General features: G+C 31.5%; 2 protein-coding genes across 2 annotated transcripts in view; one reads left to right on the top strand and one right to left on the bottom strand.

The window, feature by feature from the left end:
- Positions 1–114: 114 nt before the first annotated feature.
- LOC127700084 (uncharacterized) lies at positions 115–7,335 on the top strand. The gene is made up of 4 exons (XM_052203551.1): positions 115–300; positions 2,407–2,541; positions 4,628–4,765; positions 6,035–7,335. The coding sequence occupies exons 1-4, from the start codon at positions 225–227 to the stop codon at positions 6,244–6,246; spliced, it is 561 nt and encodes a 186-aa protein (XP_052059511.1). The 5' UTR covers positions 115–224; the 3' UTR covers positions 6,247–7,335.
- A 7,717-nt stretch (positions 7,336–15,052) lies between these two features.
- Positions 15,053–23,439, bottom strand: part of LOC127700085 (uncharacterized) — a 47,284-nt gene continuing 38,897 nt past the window's right edge. The window contains exons 25-31 of the mRNA XM_052203553.1: positions 21,998–22,066; positions 20,785–20,919; positions 20,203–20,457; positions 17,940–18,132; positions 17,188–17,320; positions 16,132–16,313; positions 15,053–15,254 (exon numbers count right to left, since the gene is read on the bottom strand). Coding sequence (XP_052059513.1) covers positions 15,184–15,254; positions 16,132–16,313; positions 17,188–17,320; positions 17,940–18,132; positions 20,203–20,457; positions 20,785–20,919; positions 21,998–22,066 — 1,038 coding nt within the window. The 3' untranslated portion in view covers positions 15,053–15,183. The remainder of the gene's footprint in view (positions 15,255–16,131; positions 16,314–17,187; positions 17,321–17,939; positions 18,133–20,202; positions 20,458–20,784; positions 20,920–21,997; positions 22,067–23,439) is intronic.

Genomic DNA, 23,439 nt, shown 5'->3' on the forward strand with positions numbered 1-23,439 from the left:
ACATTGACCTTTTAAAGTTTGCAGAAAAGAAAAAATCCTTGGTTTGAACTAAAAATAGATCTTTGGGATTTTTAAAATTTTATTTTTAGAATACATTTCTTCCTTGATTCAAAACTGATTTAGGAAGTTAAAAAAAAACCAATAATGTGATGTAAATTAATCGATATGTATTAATCATGTTGATTGTACGATATTTTTAGCTAATTTGGTCATCGACTGCTCAAATGGAAGATCAAGATGCTTTTAATTTTGACACATGTAGCCATGACGAGGCTGAAGATCAGTATATCGACCACACAGGTATATTATATATATTGTTAGAGAAGAGGAGAAAGGAAATATTTATTGTCCCAATTAAGGCCCATTGATGACCAGTATTAAATTCACATACACAAACATTTCACTGTGATAACATTAAATATTTGCACATTGAGATTCCAGGATTCTAAATCAAATACTACATACGTGATTGCAATCTTACTTGGACATGTTGGATGTATGGTCACGTATAAGATGATTGATAGGAATATCCCTATTGATTTAAAATTTCAAATAATTTTTTGTTTGGTCAAGTTCATATTTCTTAATATAGATTTGTGTTAGACAATATTACCGTCGTAGTTTCATAATATATATGACAGGGGCGTAGCTACCCGGAGGCACGGCAGCACGTGCATCCACGTCGTTTTCACACAAAAAAAAAAAAAAAAAAAAAAAAAAAGAAAGAGAGAGAGAGTAAGAGACAAAGTTAACAAAGAAGAAAAGCAAGAGGAATACACATGCAGCGGAATTTTTAATCCTTTAAGACATGTGTACGATAAATACATACAACTGGTGTAAACTTAGAGGAACTTTTTATATTACGGGCATTGTTTAGAAAATACCAGCTACATAGTTGTTGGTACCACAACCATACCGTATACTCGCTTTGAGTGTAAAAAAACAACATAATCCGGGTTAACAAAAAAACTTGAATATTATTATTTTCCGCTTCGCCCCAAAGCACACATCTTACTAGAATGAAGACTCTTCAACTCGTATCGATCCGGGAATAATGACTGTAACCCTGTGAACGAGTTCAATATTGACTAAGTATGTAGGTCTTGACAACACGAATATTTCATTTTCACATCACGTCAACGTATCTCGTCCTGTGTGCATGTAATATTTGCTACCGGACATTAATAACTATTCCATCAGTCAATAGTTTCCGTATACTAGTAGATTAGAAGTTGGAACTGCTGTTATTATAAAAAAAAGTACACATTTTCCAGTACATGTTTTACGTTTTTATTTATTTTACAAAAAAAATCTGTTATATAGATTCGATAATTCGAAGTCGTTTCTATATGGGCCGGTTATACGAATGGTTGATCGTAAAACCATTTAAATAAATTGTTAATTCTAATCATTTTACTGGACTATTAGGTCATTCAATTTTAAAAAGAACTGTATGTCCGAGTAGGACACTAAACTGCTGATTCTTTTTCGAAAGATACACCAAACTTTTATTACACGTATCTTCACTGTTATCATCTAGATATTGCCATACAACTGTTCGAATGCATATGCATTTGTTGATTAGCTGGCTAATTAAAAACGCAGATCATGAAAAAGATCGTGATCAAAGTACCATTTACTCTGAAAAAGTTCATTAATTTCAACTTCGAATATTCCTAACTACGTAAAATTCGAAATTCCCATCTCTCTCTTGTAGAGTTTACCCACAAAATTTTAAACATCTAAATACATATGTTAAGCAAAATATATGAGAATGTGTCCACCAAGTATTTGGTATCCATGATGTTTTGCTAACAGAAACTCCACATATAGTATTGTGTTTATGTTTATTGTTTGTTTTTTTAAATCTACTTTGCTCAATACGAATACTAGCATATGGAACAAATCTCCGTGATTTTAAAAGCTTTCACGTACAAAAAAACGCAAGCGACAATGTTAAGTCTTCATTCGACTCGAAGTTAAACAAATAGTTGACCAAAAAACCACAACAAAAATGTCAAGTTTTATTTCGGTTGTGATTGTTTTGAAACGCTATATATGAGGAGCTTCCGGGGGGCTTCGCCCCCTCGCCCCTACCAGGGCTTTGCCCTGGACCTACTGGGGGCCTTAGGCGTCCCCCCCACCTCTCGCCCTATAGTTTGTGATTCCACTTCATTAAGAAGGTAGCTACGCCCCTGTATGGGAAGGTGTATGAGCATGCCCCGTAAAGTCTCTTTCGTTGATAGTTTTATTTGTTTGACGTTTCATGGTTAAAGACACTACACTGTCTGGTATTGCTCGCTGGTCATATTGTCAGTTTAAAGGGATTTAAGAATGTTTTCAACTTAAATGATAATAGTGAAGATAACCCATGGGTTAAAGAAATCGTTTTGCTTATTTATACAGGATGGGCGTGCAAATCATGTACATTTGTGAACCAGTGTGATAGCGGATACTGTCAGGCCTGTTACGGAGGCAGAATGCAAAATAACCATGATGAAAATATGGATGCTGAACTTTCTTATGATGATGAAGTTCTCGGTGAGTACTTTTTACGAATAAGAAACAGTGTTATTCGTGCAAAGCATAGCATAAGTCATCCTTAACGAGTTGTGATATGAATTTCTGCGTATGTTTAAGTTGAGATTAAAGAAATATGCACAAAAAAGGCCCATAGTTGGCTCAAAATTGTGTGCAAATTTACGTCACAATACAAACTCATAAATGCGCCTTTACATGGCCTACATGTAGCTAATATGTGTCTCAGAAATAGAAAAAAAAACAATTCACGTTAGTTAGAATATTTGTACATGTTGTAATATAAAATTGAGAATGGAAACGGGGAATGTATCAAAGAGACAACAATCCGACCAAAGAGCAGAAAACAGCCTAAGGCCATCAATTGTTCTTTAACAGAGCGCGAAAATACCAAACCTGAAGGCGGGTTTAAGATGTACCTTTAACAATAATGTATACTATTGTTCAGCGAAAATGGACATCACACTAAACTCCAAAACATATAAATGAACCGATAAAAAAAAACATACAAGACTAACAAATTAAAGGCCAGAGCTTCCTGACTTGGGACAGTCGCAAACATTCGTTTGGGTTAAACATGACTTGTGAGATCTCAGCCCTTCCCCTACTTGTTTGTTGCAGCGTTTGTGTATACTTGTATTTGGATTGCAAAAGGATAGGCGCACCAGAATTTGTATTTTTTGTTTAATTATGTTAATAGCTATAAAAAATACCTCTAAAATTGTTTTTGGTTATTTAACCAAGGAAAACCAAAAAAAAAAAAAAAAAAGAGGTGTGGAAAACTTCACTAAGCACGCTTGTCTTTTAAAATTTTGAAATAAGGTCATATGAGGAATACATAACTTTGTCAATCTTGTCTAAATTATTTACTGTTCTTGATTTTAAGAACATCAATATCAGTATCAGCTGATTTGAAGATGTTTTCATAACGGCATTTTCTCTGGCCAAAGAAAAAAATCAAACAAACAAAGAAAGAAAACACAGACCTTAAAGGGGCATTGCTACGAGATATGAACAAATATGATTTTAGTCCTTTAAATCATTAAGAACAGTGAAATAAAAAAAATGATAATTCGCTTTAAGCTGCAAATTTGGTTCAATTTTGTCAAAATAAGCAAAGAAACATCGCTGATGAATTATTCACTTGCAAGTGAATAATTTGACCTCATTGAATCCGTATTCATGTAACCTTTAATATTACCCATTAGGTAGAGATTGGTTGCGCATGTATTAGTCGTGTTCAGCCATTAAAAGGAACACAACTAAACAGGTAAACAAGATAATTAGTTTTTTTTCTTATATATAACATGAAATCAAAAAGACCTTGAAAAATCCAATTGCACGAGGCCGCTATCTATTTATATATTGATGTTTATATTTATATCTAATCATGTTACCGTCGGCAGTCTTCGAAGTTCATCTCGATGGCGTCTAGACTTGAATACAAACTAAATTCTGATACATTTTATCGAGTACATGCATGGTTAACTGTTTATTTCAGACTTATTGTTATTTTGCTATACATTTTAGTATGTTATAAATCACATATGAGAATTTGAGTCGAATCGGTGAACATAAATTTGACAGCTAATGCCCCTTAAAACTTTTTTTGTTATGTGAGCACTTAATGTACTTCCATTTAGCCGTTATAACATAGTAACCCAATCACCACCCTTTTTCTTGATATCGGTCTATGTTACCCTCATTTTATTGTTACCTAATGGCAAGTATGGTTTTTACCGTAAATGCCAATGACCATAAATTGTAACGTGGAGTCTAAACCAGTGTCCAGTTAGCATTCTTATTGGTTAATGCTATAAAACATAACGAGAACCTGTTCAATGTTATGCACTTCAATGTGACATAATGAATAAGAATATAATACGTTTATTGATTTTGAGAGAAAGAAGAAGTCAATGCCAAGCGAAGCGCTTCTATTTGTAAAACACAGTCTAGTCACAAATGCATAAATCAATGTGGAATTTCAGTAAGCATGCAATTTAACAGGTCAAATATTGCTGTCCTACATTATTAGATGTACATAATAAGAGTCAACATTTAAATTTCACATTTTTTTTTTTCTTTTAAGTTTGGAAATGTGATGAATGTCAATATACAAATTATGTTGCCGACAAGTACTGTGATATATGCAGTGAATTACGCCTCGATGACATACCAATCACTACATCTTCGCAGTTAACACGGCGTGGCAAGTCAACCAAAACAGGTAATTTTTCAATTAACGTGTTTAACATGCAGATAAATAGCTATTTGCCAGCATGATCACTTCCCTACATGAGGTCGGTGTAGCTTTCAATGTATGTGGCTTTTCTTTTAAAACTAATGAAGGATGACAAATTGACCGTTTGTAGTGTAATTTTTTCACAGTTTACCATGAAGGTAACGCGAACAAGCTTTACATCATGTGATGAATTTAACACAAACTTTGATTTTCAAAAAGTTTTGTTCCTTTATTGTGTGGAATTAATACCTTTTGATATTTTTTTTGTCGGACTTTAGACATTTTATCGTGATACCAAGACAACACGACTATAATTCTTTTGTCGGTGACATCGTTGTCGGCGATGTCAACGACTCTATTCAGTTCGTGGTTAACAGTTTAAAGACATCAATAGCTTTTTCGAACCTTCATTTAATTTTATGAAAGTTGTACAAAGGGCCACACCAAAAGATCGCGCTCAGATGTCCCAAATGGGTTAGCAGTCTCTGCTCGACTAGTGACACCCGTACTGATTCTAAAATCCGAAATTTAGTCATAATATGAGAAAATGGATGCACTATCGAATCGTTAATTGCCTTTTGTCTAATCAGCAGACTAAAAAAAGTTCAGATATTATGGGCATTCACATAGTGCTACCCTAATACCTAAATGCTGCATTATTATTTGAGAAATATAACATATCAAGTTTCAAGTCTTAATTTGATCCGGCTATCTCATGGTTATAAATAATACACAAACAGATACACACATTTTTATAATATCGAGCAGTTTAAGCAGTAATTGTAGATAATGCAAAATGGTGGAAGAAGTCATAACATTACATTGCTTAATATGTTGTCTGCATATGCCCTTCTTCGTATGACACATCAGATGTGGAATACGGCGCATTATTGGAGAAGCATACATTATGTAAATTTAGTGATACATCTTTAAAGGACAAGAAAGAATGAAAAGAGAAAAGACGATTCAAAAGAAACAATTCAAATTACAACATGAAAGAGACGCCCCACACCCCACATTGACCTCAAGATAAAACACAAAAAAACAAACAATAGGCCTCAAAACAACACAAATCAGATCGATCACCAAGTCGAACTCATGTTCCACGAAAAAGTAATCAGTTCATTCACGATCCACTAGCGGTCATTGGCAAGTAAAAATCCAGTGATATATTACATTCATGGATAAACATTTAATGCAGTTAAGATATTTTTGTAATTTGATATCGCTTGCTACATAATTTCAAAATTGTAGATTGCAAATGGACCGAGAAAAATTCCCCGTTTGCAAACATGAAGGAAGATGCTGAAAGACGAATCTTGCTTATTGGTAAAACTGGATCCGATAAAAGAGGGACGATAGATACCAGAGGGACAGTCAAACTCATAGATCGAAAACAAACTGACAACGCCATGGCCAAAAATAAAAAGACAAACAGACAAATAATAGTACAAGTGCAAAAGTAAAAGTGCAACTGGTAATAATATTCTTAATAAGAATACATTCCATTCTGCTGTTTCTGGTATGTCAGTCACTGACAAATGCCAGGTATCACAATCGGCATGATTTGGGAGAATGATAACAGTCATAGATTCTCCATGACTTTTTGATACTCGATTTACTAATGAAAATATCTCAAATGAATTAGTAAAATGTACAGAAATGATTTCACCCGGACCACATGCTGTTATTCTTGTAACAAGGATAGGTAGATTCACTAAGGAAGAACAAGATACTGTTCAATATTTTGTCGATCATTTTGGGGAGGGTGTATTTAGATATATGATTATTCTTTTTACAAGAAAGGATGATCTTGATAAAGATAATGTCACCCTTGAACAGTTCATAGTTGATTCAACTCCTGAGCTCAAATCATTACTGCATAAATGTAATAACCGCTATATTGCCTTCAATAACAATTCAGACAATGCATCGAAAGAAAAACAATGCGGAGAGTTAATTCTCTTGATTAATGAAATGCTACTGGAAAATGACGGACATTTCTTTACGAACGAAATGCTGATGGAAGCAGAAAGTAATTTACGAATAAGGCTAATGCAAATAGCTGAAGTTGAAGAAGAAAGGCAAAATGAGGAAATAAATAAAATAAAGCGCAAAGAAAGGAGGAAAATAAGAAAGGAATTAGATAGTAAAATAGTAGAAACAGATGAACTTTACTGTTTAAAACTGACTGAGGATAAGAAGTTCGAAAGAAGGAATTTAGAAGTAGAAAAGAATGTCTTGAGAATGAACTGAAAGAAGCTAAACATAAATTGAACAATTAATTTTCATTTGTTATCAGTTTACTACAATAGTGTCATTTCTTTAGAACAGAATATGTTGCTTTGTTTATTGTTCGTGTACAAACATTGACAAAAGATACATTATACGAGAAATTGTTTTTGAAAGAAAATGACTGCATTTAATAGAATGTGATTTAACACAAAATCTTGCTAAATCATACACATATGTGAAGTAGCTTTGCCTTTTTGATGACAACACAACAACGGTGTGTTAACATGTTCTGCTTACTGTTATTAATATAATTTACCTTAACATAACATTTTGTTTTTTTTGTAATGTACTCTATATATAAAAAAAATCCTCACTCTGAATACATCAGAGTACCCATATTGCAACTATTGTGTAAAAAAAGGAAATAATCGCGAAAATCATATAAGTTTTCTTAAAGACTAAGTAATTTGTATTTCTAAAATTCGTCATTATGCACATCTTTCAACATAACGAGATTTATTTAAACATACCAAACAGATGATCATGAGGTATTCCGAGAAAAAAGTAAAATAAACTGAAACGTCGCATGCGAGGTCAACTTTTAAAATGAGGAATATATGGAGAAACAAAACAAAACATTAGTTATTCGGATTTTAATTTACGCATGGATGTATTTTAGGTACTCATCATTACATAATCTTGTGTCGTTTTGGAAGTCGGTTTAAGTCCAGTTTTCTATGATTCAGTACGGATTTAAAATTTAATTTGTGGAACTATAAAGAAATTAAGGATACATCTATTAAATAAAGAGAAAATGGAAACTTGTGTCTGGATCTTAACAAAAGTAGGTGATAAACTGTCATAATAGGTGTAATGTGTGTACCATCAAGTTATGTTGTTTAAGCATGACAATACAATTTACCTTTGACCTTTAACTTGGAAATCGACGTGACGTCCTGTTTAAAAATTAATCAATAACTAATTGTTCATGTCGTGATCTGTGCGTGAAGTTGACAGCCAGTGAACAAATGTTCCATGGAACATGCAAAAAATGAAGATAATTTCTCAGAATTTGCAATTTTTGTTGTCGATTTCTGTGTATGCTAATTTTAGTTAATTCTCTTTCGCTTATCTTCCATATTATATCCTGGCATCTTTCAATAGACCTGCATATAATGAATGCTTAAGTCTTTCAGATAACTTGTTATTTAAAGGTCTTATCATAACCTAAGTGATTTTTACGAAAATCATTTGTTACAGATCTACTATTAAGTAACATCTCGGGTAATCACACAGCTTCCTATTTACCTCATATCCGACTTAAAACAAAAGACGAATAATATATCCAATAAAAACTGACGAAACAGCACTTCACGCTTTCAAAGTTATGAGAAATTATGCAGATATTTTTTAGGCAACTGTATAAGGCAAGTTATACATTTATAATCACAAACACCATTCGTAAAAAATGGAACTATATTTAAACGTCAGTCACCTTCTATGAAATAGACATTTAAGGTCAAACATTACAATGGTTAATACTAATTTAGAGAAAATTGACGAATAATTTGTATGGATTTACAAAATTGCATACATCTGTTGCCTGACATTTACACTATTGAATGACGTGCTAGTTTGAAGTGAGAGCATTGCGACATACACAGTTCGCTCTGACTTACATGATTGGAACATACAAACAGTTGTCAAGGTAAGTAGAATTTTCAAAATGAACTAGACAGATGAAAATCAATAAAATTTCAATATAATCATATTTGAAAGCAGAATTGTATGATATATATGTCTTGGACAAATTATAAGTTGCGTTGTTCGTCTAAGTAATAACAAGTTGGCTAATTATGGCTTTCGTCAAAACGTCAACTAAATGCAATAGGAAAATAAAGGACAAACACTTAGGTACATATATTCAGGAACTTAAGCGACGTTTTTATCACTGTGAAAGTGCAAAAGGATATGTATTTTCTCAAAATGAAAAGAAAGTCGCATTCTAAATTTAAACAGCACATTTTTATGCAGCATTTTCCGAAATCGCAATAAATAATTTTGCATTGTTTAAAATCATATTAATAAATGAACGTGATAATTTATGCATGGGTGTTTCATAATTAGAAACAATAAGGTGACTATGAAACAACTATATATCCGAGATCAAATAACATGGATGTTAGTAACTTGCAAATGAGTCTATTCATAAATGTTCTGTTATGTATACTGTAGTGTATTCTTTTGCTCCGTTTTTTTTTCATTGACTTATGATTAAAAGTATCTGTTGCGTATCTGCAGCCTCTTTTTTTAAAAAAAAGCATATTGTTTTTTTTTTATTTCTTTTTATTTGTTGTTATGTTTTATGTACTAGTATTATTATGTTTTACTTAACAGTTTAAACATTCAGTACTACTGTACGTATACACCAGTGAGATAATACTTAAAAATGGAAAACGGTGTCTTAAACCTAACAAAAAGTAACTAAACGTTATGCTGACCACAAACGGTTTAATATCTGAATATTTATTACTTGAAATTTGTTTGTCGCCTGATTCAGAGCCTTAATTTTCCCTATAATATTTGTTTTTGCTCTTTATGTTAATCACATCCTTCTTGTACGGTCTTTCAATCATAACTCATAATATGTCAAAATATACTTTCAAAGTATTGTTTTGAGATATAGTCAGGTAATTTTAGTATCTACTTAAGTACATATATACCCTAATGAATGATATGGAGCTACAGAAACAAAAAGACATGTGCTTTATCCGCTGCATCAGCTTTAGTAAAAATTTAGTCCATAGATCAGAATCCACCACGTCTACATGGAAACCAACTACTGGAATTCAGGCTGAATATGGAAATCATCTTATCACTACCGTCAACCCCTTGATACAGACAGCTGGTTTTTATGACATTGATGTAAAACATAACAACACACCGAAAGAACAAATTTCAATTTTCTCTATAATGACTTGTTTAATGCCTTTTTTAAATATAAAATTTCCAATGATATACCATTAGCATAATACAATTTTACAAAATGGAAAGTGTGACCTCTGCAGTAGGTTTTACTTATAAACTTCAATCGATGATGTTAGATCAAACTTATTTTTCAATATGCTTACCTCAAATGCATTCTAGCGCAGCAAAATGCGCGGTTGCATATCTCTCTCTCTATATGTATATTTACAAAGAGATTCATTTATTAACCATTTGGAAGTGTTGAATCTGTGGTTAGGTTTAACTCAAATATTTTTTTCTGTGACAAATTCAAGAACATGTGTCAGTGGGAAAATAACAGATAACCATCAATCATTATCTTACAACTATAGATCCGAAAAAAAATAAGATAATACAGACAAAGGTTATCAACTCGAGATCGCCGTATTCATCAAATTATCACGCAAGAGGCTGATAATGAATTATAAAACTCGACAATGCAAACATTCAGAGGAGGAGACTACATAATATTGAAGTAATGTAAAACCTCTGTCACTATTGTTTTGTATATGTGTTTAGTTCACCCAATATGTAATAATGTTAAAACTTTTGTTTTAATATCCTCGGGTAAAGTTCAAATCAAGTGGAGTCTTTCTGTTCTGTTAAGACCCGTTCTTTTGGGACTCAATTTTCTGTATTACTGACTGAAGGAAAATTGGTCAACAACGTACACGATTAATTTAATGCTTCCAACAAGTGACATCATGACAAATATGCATTTTTGTTATTCATTCACAGAGAACTATGAAGTAAATGATATTTGCTTGATTGCATGATTTTTTAATTCTAACAAAACAAAAAATGTAAACAACAACATTACATAGTAAGTTCCCAAGCATGTCAGAGTTCATGAATTTCTATTTTAATTGTTGTTAGTACTGTTTGCAGTTAGTCAAAAACAAGTTAAAAAGGTCATTTGCTGTACATGTAGCGAAACGGATTGACAACTTAAGTTGTTTCATCATTTCGTTATATTGTCGTCGAATTTGCGCTTAACTTATTGTGTCATCAAATAGAAAAAATGTTATGATTGACTACTTTTCTATTATTATTCATCCTGTCTTTTGTCTTGTAACGGACAACATCTGCAAAAACTCACTTATAAACACGATGTATAAAGAAAAGAAGATTCAAACAACGCACAGTGAATATTATGAAATAATTATTGTTGCTATTTATCGAACGACTCAGATGCTCTTTTAGTTTCTTAAGAAACTGATGTTTTAAAAGAAAGAACGTTCGGAATGAGACAATTTTCTATTTGAGATCAAACAACGTAGATGGTAGTAACGTTCAATTGAGTCCATGGTTGTGTATGTTGTGTTTTGTAAACTGTTTTTTTCCTTCATTTTTTGCCTAGACGTTGTCAGTTTGTCATCGAATTATGAGTTAACATATTACTTAGGTAACGTCAGACCTTTTTAGTATTATTTATTTACTGTGTTCAATTAAACATTAGTAAATATACACAGGCGCGAAAATGCTTTAATTGAAAATATTATCTTTTATTTTACAAAAAGTAAGGCTAATTATAAAACGTTTTGCTGATAAAAGAAAACCTGTATATATATCTTAATATTTCTTTTTTTGTTTTCAATTCCAATAGTACGCCTGATTAAGAGGTCGGGATACTTCCCTATCATTTATGTGTTATTATTCATGTCCTTCTTGTATGGTCCTTGGATATGGGTAATCAAAATTTGCCAAAATATTCTGTCTAAATTTTGTTAAAGAGACAATCCGGTGTTGATGATTTAATTTTCTAGTTAAGTACGAATAGCCAAAATATATTAATGTAACCATATATTGCTCTGCTCCTTTAAATTACAGAACACTTATTATAAGTAGATTGGAAGAATGCATGAATATGATCGTCCCGTGGAAAAGAAATCAAGGGCAATTGGTCATATTTATAAAGTAACTGTTTACATAACTTTTGAATTTTTGAAATACTAAGGCTTTTCTACCTCAGAAAATAGATTACCTGGGCTGTTTTTGGCAAAACTTTTAGGACTTTTGGTCCTTAATGCTCTTCAACTTCGTACCCTTATTAGCATTTCAAACTTTGTTTGATTCGAGCGTCACTGATTAGTCTTTTTTAGACGAAACGCGCGTCGAGCGTAGACACAAAATTTAATCCTGGTATATGTGATGAGTTTATTTGCCATACTATTCGTTACAATGTAATGCTAGTTTTAATTCTTTTTTTGAACGTTTGTTAACAACTGAACACTGTAATATATAAATGGAGATCCTCCAATGTTCAAATACATGTAGTAATGAATCCATGGGTCATTGACTTGATATCCTACACTTATAAAGTCCAGTTTTACTTATTTTAAACTAAATTCTGTTTATAAAAGCATTGATTTGCAATAGAAAATATGCGACAATCAACTACCGGGTAGGACTTTCAGTAAAAGACCCTGTTCTAATCACACTATAATTATATGAGTTTATATATCGGTATTTAGAATGTTAATAATAGGGAACGTCAATAGATTACTTTCTGCATCTTAGGTTTTGTTTAGCTGTTAAACAATGACTAAACTTTAGTCCTTCTTATGATTTATTCATCTTTTTAAAGGGACCACAAAATCATGTTATTACAACTTTGACTGAACCATTGTATACGATATTATTTCATTGTATCGTACAATGGGTAAACAGTATATTTCATCTAGGTATATACTTAGTACCTTCCCACACCTTATATGAGGTAAACATTCTCCAACAATATTTTGGAGCTTAACATGGTGTCTTCATGAATCAAGAAATGCATATAGCATATTTTCGATTTTTTATAGAGGCTAAACGAAATTCATTGATAAAAATGATGCACAATAGTAGTTTAAGACTCGTTAAGAACCGTATAAGTATTCTATAAAAAAAAACAGCAAAATTGTTCGGGTAAAAATAAGAAAGTGCGTAAATTCCGCGATCTGAACAACTTTTATATTTGCATATTAAATATGTATTACTTGAGTTATTTTTCACAATAAAGACTATTCTTTCAACACGACATTTTTATTTTTTATGTGACTGTCTACATACAATATGCGCACACCTGCAATTCAACATAATGTACTTGTTTCGGTCACTTATCTTGTCTTATCAATGCAGATAAACTATTTTTCTATAATTTTTCAAAACAGTTCCTGACAGATGCTGATCTTCCATTCTTGACAGTTATAATTATTTCAGACGTCATTTCATTTATGCACATTCTTTCTACATTTTAATTTAGTTTTTCTTTTTTGTCGTAATTTCTTTTTTTTAGGTTATTTTTGTTACTCTTGATGATTATGTTATGGTATTATGTAATACAGAGTTTGAAACAAGTTTAGAACAGTTCGAAGACATATTATCCTGGCAGTTCTGCGTTAAGATTAGAACTCCATATTACTGTTAATGTATGACAAAATAAACGGGAGACGTCGGAATCAAATTTTATCGTGCTATTAGTAGGGGTGTTTAGCGACCGTGACTCCCTAGGATCATGATCAGTTATTATTATTCTGTATTATAATTTGAGATGCAAAGTAGTATGATATTTTGTAATTTGATATTTTTATAATGTTGGAGGATGGCCATGTATAAAATACAAAATATCCAATTAAGCGACACTCGATCTTGAGAGTCTCTAGTTACCTTTTTATCGCAAAAAGCAACATTTTAGTTTAACTACAGTTTAAAATTGTACCCATTATATAGTATTTACAAACGGTATTTAAAATTTATATATTGAAAATCTTACCATTTTTGTTCAATGTAAAAGAAAAACGTGAATGCATGTTGAATTTTTTTGTTCATCGTACATAGAAATTTAATTATTTTTCTCGCTAGTCAAACAGTCGCTTATTATTGAATGTAACATATATTAACATATTGGACAGCTCTCTCAAACTGTCTTAAAATGTGAGTTTCCTCTTATAAGATGTACGTTTATTGATCGTTGTTTTATTTTTTTCATATGGCATACACGTTGTTCTTTTATAATACTTCTAGTAACGGGGTGTATTCTATGTCAAATAAGGATGTTAAACTAACATTTACATTTGATCAGAAATGGTTAGTTCAGCAGCACCTGCATACGGGGTATTTATCTTCAAATTGATACGATATTCCTGTGCTTGTATTTCCTATCATGATTTTCTTGATAGAGGGTTGCTGCTCACAAGGAAGGTATTAAACCAAGAGTTTCAAATGGTGAAGTTGAAATCATCCCTTCGTAAATTTTACGGACGCCTTTATGAGTTGGTTGACCGTTATGGAACAACCTTTTCACAGATGATATCGGATATGTTCCTAACGTCGTAAATACAATCTCCTTCCCTTTCATGAATGTGGCCTACCGAATTAGACTATTTATCGGATTTGTTATAACATGAGCAACACGACGGATGCCACATGTGGAGCAGGATCTGCTTACCCTTCCGGAGCACCTGAGATCACAGCTATATTTTGGTGGGCTTCGTGTTGCTTATTCTTTAGTTTTCTATGTTGTGTCATGTGAACTATTGTTTGTCTAGTTGTCTTTTTTTCATTTTTAGCCATGGCGTTGTCAGTTTATTTTCGATTTATGATTTTGACTGTCCCTCTGGTATCTTTCGTCCCTCTTTTTCAATCATTGCATTAGCTGGAGTATATTTACCAAAAATTGTTCATTCTTGATATCTTAATGTTAATTACTTCCTTTGATAAGTTATTTCAATGGTTTATAAAACACTGAAAATAACCAAATATTGTCAGGGAGATTGTAGACCTTTGATATTTATCGATTGTAGCTAAAACGATCACTTCCAATTTTGTGTTTGAACGTCACTATTGATAGTTAAACACGAAAGACTGGTTACATCATCTTTGTTAAGGTCTTTAAGATCGCCTCCGATCTAAGAATATGTATCATGTCAAAAATTCTCTTTTTTGTTTAATATTAGCATGATTGAATAACTATGATAACAGTTTATTAACTTTGGTGGAAGTAAAGAATATGCCATTTCTTGTATGAATAATGCTAATAAACTGTAATTTGAGTAAGTTCCAAATTTAATATGCAACATGATTTGCAGTAATTCTAGAAATGAAATCGAAGTCATAATTTTATATTTTACTGTAATAGAAATATCCATTTTAAGAGGGAAACATTTCTTGAGTTGTCTTTAAAGTTTTTCTTCTGCTATTATTTCCTTAGCAAATTGGCGTTCCTTCTTCAACATATCACTCCTGTCACCTATAACAGTCAGAAGATCTTGCATTGATATATTGATATACGTATTTAAAACACTAAACAATAGTGGTTATCGTGTTTTGAATATTTATCCAATCTTTCCATTTTGTGATAACTGTGATCGTTATAGCGTTCAAAATGTTTTCATGTGCTTTGCATAGGCTGATAGTACGAGGAATGATATTCCTTTTTTATAATATGTTAATCAGTTTGTATACTTTAAAGTCGACAAACAATGTATTTATTGATTATAAAAAATTGAAAACAACACGTTAAATAATTTCATGTGTCCGAAGCGCTTTTCTGGATTTACCTTCATCTGGAACGCTCAAAGCCAAACATTTGAAATCCGAGGATGTATAAGTACCGAATTTGTTGAAGAGCTATATGACAAAAATACCTAAAATTGATAGCCAAATTCATCTAAAGTCCACTTTGCCTGAGGGAGTTGAATCCTTAGTTTCTTAATAATTTCAAAATGTATAAACGGACAATTTTAGAAAAGTTTGTAAAATCATGTCAGTACCGAAGTACTGACTACTGAGCTGATGATAAGCTTGGGGACTGATAGTCCACCAGCAGAGATATCGACCCAGTGATGTAAAAAATTGAAAACAACACGTTTAATAACTTCATGCGTCTGAAGCGCTTTTCTGGATTTACCTTCATTAGGAACGCTCAAAGCCAAACATTTGAAATCCGAGGATGTATAATCATTCATATAACAAATTGCCATTCATTAGATGGATTATTGTCCAAAATTGAAGACTGAACATTTTATATTAACTGTTTTCTAGTCACCCCGTATATTATATTGTACAGTGGCTGTCATTATATTCATAAATATTTCTATCATTACCACACGTTTACATTACATTACCTTTTATAGTTTTCTTATAACATGGACAACATGGACATTTTGTAGTGTACCATAAGAAACTGAAAATTCTAAATGGAAAATTGAGTGGTGAAGGTATTCTATCTTCAAAATCAATTATAACTGAATGTCGATAGTAACGCCATTTCTGTTCGGATTTTTTTCGAATTTCCTTAAATCGTGCACTGCAACAGAAAACTAATTGTGTACATACAACGCAACATCAAGGAATAACAAAATAAATTAGAAATCTGAAGTCAAAATAATTCATTACCGACTGATTTGAAAAAAAAAGCTAAACTTCATATATTCCTTAGATATTTATTATCATGGCATACCATGGCATTGTCAGCTTCGACGTATTGATTTGAATATTCCTGTGATTAACTTTGTAAGACGTAAAATCTTAAAAGTTTACTCCTTTATAGTGCCTGTATTGTGGCTGATAAAATCGATTTTACAGTTCTTTTAAACAAATACGGTAGTTTTATTATCATTAGGATTATTTCGATAGTTAGTTATGCGCACAGTTTGACAGTATTATATAGGCAAACTACTTTTATCTAAATACGGGTAAATATATATATATATATATATATATATATATATATATATATATATATATAGTACCAGGATATAGAATTACTCCGTCAAATAGGACTAAATCATATCAACAGCGTGTCTCTAAGTTTTTAAATAAAATTTTTAAGATTTTAAAATTGAGGATATTTCAATGTGTTATAAGCTAGCTAGGAAATAGTTTAAATCAACATTCCCTCTTTATCCGCCCTATTATTCCACTTAAAAATGATGTTTCGTATGTCACTTTTTCCACTAGTAGCTAATACATTATTAATTTTTACTGTATTTATAAACATTAATTGCGCTTTTAATTTCTACTATTTAATACATACAATCCTTTTCGAATAACTGTCAAGATGAACAAACAATTTCATCGACATACTGTTACCTTTTTTCATTTGCGCTCTTTCCTCATCTTTGTATCTATATTTACTATTGAATTACTACATTGAATAACCAATCAACGGTATAAAATACCTGAACATAGCTATAACAATATTCAACAACAACCAGTTTGTTAACATCATATAAACAGCAGCAATTACTGGTGTTATCCAATCTCCTGTTGCACAATTTGTAGCGTCATCCTTGCAACCTGCATCGTCATTGCCTTAAAATAAACAGGTTTACGGAATATATCATGGAAACTATAATGTACAGAGGAATTTATAGATATATAAAGAAACTTAAATTTGAATTATGGTCCAGCGCGACAAACTTCCGAAGAAAAATGTTTACTTAGTGGCTTTTATTATATTATCGTTAGCTATTTGTTTTTAAACAGTTTACAATGATGTTTAAAAAATTACGAATTTGTTTGTCTGTGAATGATTTACGAATATATACCCATAGATGTTCATGATATTATAAGGACGTCTCCACGCAAGTTTATCGACACTATTGTTTGACACAGTACATTTGTACATACATGTATGCCTTTAAAAAGTTTTTAACGTACTACATATCTCATTTCTATACATAAACTATGTTCCACCAACGTTTGTATGTGGAGTAAATATATAGTTTGACCATTAACTAAGACTAAATTGTGGATAGAAGTTTTTTACACAAGTGTAATTGGCACAGATAAGATATAATTTCCTGACACACTGAAGAATAAAAGAATTCATAAAAGGTTCATGCATGGTGTGACACATTTTTCTGAAAGGAAACTTCTAAAATAGCTGAAATAAGTTTTATTCAAAAATATGCTAAAATGGATGTAAAACCTTCTAATGTATCCATAAATAGTTCGCCATAAACCTGCCAGTATGGAATTTGAAGAATTGTCCATGTTCTCAAATACTCAATATTTTTGGGTCCAGCGATTGTATGGCTTGGGTAAACATTGGCATGATACACAACGCCAGCAGCAAATATAAGGATGGTAAGTATTACCAAATACTGCATCAAATCCACAAGCTGAAAACATAAAATCTGTTTTATTCGAACATGCTTAGTAATACACTTTTCTGTACGGTTTTTAAGCCCCTTTATTATATTTATAATAAAAAGATCTACCCATAGGAAGTTTGGGTCCTTTAGAAAAGGGTGTATTAAATTTATAACATGAAATGTACCAATTGTCTAGTAATTTGAAAACAATATATCGTCAGTAATACTCGATAGCAACATATTGAACCTTCATAAAAAAGAGCTGAATAAATCAAAACCTTAGCCGGATAAGGGACGACAATGTTAGGTATGCATATATTTCTCAAGCTATAAATATACAATTAAATTGGTAACTTCAAGTTTCAAAAGTACACAGTATTTATATTTGCATGCCAGTGCCAAATATACTTGGTCCTGTGTTATGTACCAACAGAAACCGTTTATCAGCCTAGAATTCGAACACGTGTTAGTTTACAAATAAACTGTACCAATGTAACTGAACATGATGCGCATTTCGACAAAAAAGTCTCTTCGGTATATATCCTTATATCTTGATGTGTGCTAATCTTTTACTTTGAATTAAAATAAACTGACTTTAAAATTACAACAATTGGTAATTTTATAAATGATTACATGCTGTCGATACTTCGATACTTGAACAACGTACTTTGTTATTATCCATTCGTTTGCTAAGTTCTTGCGACTAATTTTGTCATTTGATTAGACAATTTGCATTTGCATTTTCTTACAAGTTCGAAATTTATGTTATTTTTACTTTTTACAAGATAGTTGAGATTTCTTAATACATTTCTGTTTGGTAACATGTTTAAACATACTGTTTGGATTTACGGTTACCTTTGAGAATTGCCTGATTATCGTATGTCGGATAATAATTAATTGCAAAATGCTTTGAGATCATGCGAAAGGGACGACAAAAATCCACAATTTATAAAGCAATCCATGTATGTGATGTATTATGAACTTTTTATTGAACGGTTTTGTTGTATTCATGGTTTTGTTAAACTCTTTAAAATCTGTTTTTTTATTTTCAATTGGCCACTTTTTAATATCACGTTTTTAAATACAATTACAACAATAAAAGAACAAGTTTTTATATGCTTGTTTTTGTCGCTTTTGTTCGAAGTGTTATACCATCAGAATTTGATAGTCATCGTGTCATAATTTGGTCTACTTTTACTTTAGGGGTTCCAACATAACTGTTAAAAAAGTGGAGGGTCCCACAATAAGAAGTGTATCTAATGTGCGTTGTACTGTTGTTTTATTATATACTGGTGTATTGATTGTTTATATAGTATTGAATTGTATATGGTTTGTGGGACCTCTAAAGTAAAAGACGGCATTATTGCACTTTTATTTACGTTAGGGGTCCCATGAAAATTACCTATATATACCGTAGGTTGTGGGACCCTTAAATTAAAAGAAGACAGTATAGCACTATTTTACTTGAGGGGTCCTTTTGAAATTATCTATGTATACCGTAGTTTATGAGACCCTTAAGTAAAAGAAGTCATTTTAGCACTCTTTTACCTTTTGGTTCCTATAATAAATACCTATATATACCAAAGTTTATGAGACCCCTTAAGTAAAAGTAGGCATTATAGCACTCTTTTTACTTTGAGCATCCCACATTATTTAATGAGAAAATAAAAATAGATGGCAATATCTATATGAGAGAAACAAAATAAAAAGATGTGAAGATATAAAATTTGATTCACTTAGAACAGGTAAAAATTTAAATTTGATATTAATACAAAAAATATATATGTTTATGGAGTGGGACCCCTAAAGTAAAATACAAAAATGTCAGAACCCATAAACTACTTTTACTTTAGGGGTCCCTTCATAACTGTTAAAAAGTGGAGGGTCTCACAAAAAAAGGGTATTTAAAATGCATTGTACTGTTGTTTTATTATATACTGGTGTATTGATTGTATACAAAGGATTGGCTTGTATATGGTTTGTATAGGTTGTTGGAATTGTAATTCGATCATTACTAATAACAGACGCATTTCATCAAATTAGGTAGGCTAAATTATAGTACAGTCGTTTCTAAATTTGTATATATGTTATACTTGCCATTTCTTTCACCATGATTATGATTATACCAAACCGTTTAGACAATAACAGAAAATTTAATAGTCGAAGAAACATGATAAACAATGCTATACTGTAAATTCGCCTTGTATGTGCTATCAAATCTGAGTCCAAAATATGCATGCAAAATCCAAGTATGTACAATATGAAGCACAAAAAATCCAAAATGTTCCAAATATCAAATATGTGAAGAAATATTCTCTGTGGTGACCAGTGGCAATCCTTTTGCGGACGAATCTATAAAGAAAGCAATATTGAATTACCATCCAACCTGTACAATATATATCTGTCATCAGATTGTGTTAACACTTTGAGATACATGCAATTAAGTTTCATTTAATATTGTGTAATTCTACATGTTCTGTGACAGAAACATTTTATAATAAAACATAAAGAAGATGAAATTCTGAAATAGTTACTTTCATTTTTATGTACGTTAGTTTAACAAAGAACAACAGACTGATGAACAAAAATTGTATAACATACTTTACAAGCGAGAACCCAGTATAAAAATATTTGCATCATGATTTTCAAAATTTTAAATAAAAAAAGATTATCACTTACCATGCTCCATATTTCCTCTAATAAATCACCCAACATGTATATGAAGATCAAACCTTCTAGTAGATTTATTGAACCAGGTTGCAGGTCCTGAGTAAGGAAATAGCTAAACATCATTAAAGCCGCGATGAAAAATTGCTGAAAAAATTAGTTTATTATTTATAAAGAATACAAATGTTGTCAATGCTACGGTTACCAGCAAAAACTTAAAAAAAAACTTTTTGTAAACAAAAATTGTGTTTTTATATTGAGAAAAGTGTCATACATCTTATATATTTACATCAAGAACAAAAATGTACTCTGTTTCACAAGCAAATGAACTTCGTTTCTTAACGGACCATTCTTTCGATAACTTGGGTATTGAGACTACAATGATAAGTGTTTGCATTACGGTATCAGTTTATTCACCCTGTAATCAATAAATATACATTATGAAATGCAAAACTGGTTAGGGAATCTGTTGTTATTTTGTGTCCTATTTTATCACGGATGAAATCTGTGCATAATGACTGTTGTTACATCGATATTCATTAGCCATAATTTTTTTTAGGATATATATGTATATTAACATAGAAAATGATGGCGAGCTACGATTTCAGACCCTTTTTTTGTTGAGTCATTTAATTATTATATTATCTTTTGGGTTTTAAATGTTTGACATTTGGCAACATTAAAGAGATATTATAAATCCAAATGCACACTTTAATGTATCAATAATACTGTGGTGATACATTTATGACTACTGGTACTACTTAAGAACCGATTGGTACTCTGGCTTCATTACCAGTACTAGCATTAAACACTTTGATTATATATTTTGTCTTTATATATCCTTAAAGAACATTCTAACCAAAGAACAACAACGACATTCTGCACTAGAATGGATTCATTACTATTTTAAGGAAATTTCTGAAGGGTCATACTTTGGCATAATTTGAAATCAAATATCCACAAAAATACATCACATTACTGCAGTTAAAAGACAGGAAATTAAACAAATCCTAAGTCACCATCTAAAAATACCGTTATTGTGTTGAAATATGTTTGTGTGTCCATATGACTCTTTTTTAAGTGTGTGGTCATCGTGTGCTTTTATATTTACATGGTATACAAAATACCTAACTCAGTGTATTATCAATTATATCCTCGTGTGTACACTGTATATCTCGATGTGTCATTAAATTTGAATATTGTTTTGAATACATTATAAACTCACTAGATGGATAACTATTTTTGTAACAGGTGCTGTAACAATTGTTAGCATAGATTTTTTTCTCCAGTGGTTCTGAAATTAAAAGACAATAACAATCAAAAACCAAGGAGTAAACAAAGACTCACATAACCAAAGGACATTTACATCAACAGTTATAAATAATAAAAAAGAAACAACATAAACTCCACTAAAAACGGGAGTGAAATCAGGTGCTCCGGAAGGGTAAGCATTTCCTTCACCGAATACAGCACCCGTCGTGTTATTTCTTTGTTCAGTTCGGTAATGATGGAAGGTTATTATGACTGAGGAAGAATATCAGATATGATTTCTGACACACTTTTGTAATAATGGCCAATCAGCTCATGATGGCGACCGTAAAAGTTCATGAGTGATGACCTTAATTTGATTGATTCAAAGCCCTGTCTTAGCAACTTTTGAGAAAGCAGTATTCCTCGTTCAACAAAATCAACGTACTTTGAGCTACAAAAAAAATGTAGCTCTAGAGTAACGTATCAATTGAGACACATATACTCCATATGCTGGTGCCGCTGGGATGTTGCTACACAGAAATGGAAAGTTGACTATAGGAAAATTAAAATCATCGCGTTTGTCATTACAAAGAGATAAACACGATAAAAAAATACTTACTAGACATCAATATTTTAAGATATCTTTTAAAGAACACTCAGACAGTATAGAGGTATTTTCTGACGGTTTTTCTTGCAAAGTTAAGATTCTTATGATTGTTTTATTTCCAAGAATTACAACATGAAACACATTGTTATGGTAGATAGGAAGTAGCTAAGACTAAGACACTAACATTTTGAATTATTTTGAATTATATACAGTGTATCGTTTTATTTTCGCTTTGTCACGACAATATTGTGTTTCCAGACAAACATCATATCCAAAAGAAAAGAACCAGTTACGCTATCTGTTTGTGTAAAAATGTCTGGTAAAATATAAACAAACGGTTAAAAAGGTTTGCAGTAATGATATCGAATAAAACCATGCAAATGGCAACCTGTCGAAGTCCATCGTTATCTCTGTCATCATCCACAAAATTCTTAATCGGAACTTACAGTCAATTAGTCTTTAGCCATTTTTTCCCCAGTGTTGCAAGACTATTTGATTTTGCAATAAATATCATCTCGTATAAATTATCCACATACCAAACAACATGTTTCCTTCAAAACACTGATTTCAGTTATATAGAATTACAATTAAATGTTATATGTAATTTAGTAAATGTACGCATGTTAAAGTAATGATACACACTTTTTGATGTTGATGTATTAACATTCTTTGTGATACATAGAAAGGCAACTAAAATATCACCAGCTCTACATGTAAAGAACATGCGTTTCTCACAGTGTTTGTTCGTTGTATTATCTATTTATCAATTATGGAATCATTATTTTTTAAACCTCGGTTAAGTACTGTTG

This window comes from Mytilus californianus, unplaced genomic scaffold (genome assembly GCF_021869535.1).
Source record: "Mytilus californianus isolate M0D057914Y unplaced genomic scaffold, xbMytCali1.0.p SCAF_48, whole genome shotgun sequence".
Taxonomy (NCBI): Eukaryota; Metazoa; Mollusca; class Bivalvia; order Mytilida; family Mytilidae; genus Mytilus; species Mytilus californianus.

Bases quoted from the DNA above. Each gene is read 5' to 3' on its own strand.
- LOC127700084 (XM_052203551.1), top strand. From the start codon at position 225: ATGGAAGATCAAGATGCTTTTAATTTTGACACATGTAGCCATGACGAG. The intron at 301-2,406 runs GTATATTATATA...TTATTTATACAG, and splicing joins TCAGTATATCGACCACACAG to GATGGGCGTGCAAATCATGT. The intron at 4,766-6,034 runs GTAATTTTTCAA...TCAAAATTGTAG, and splicing joins TGGCAAGTCAACCAAAACAG to ATTGCAAATGGACCGAGAAA.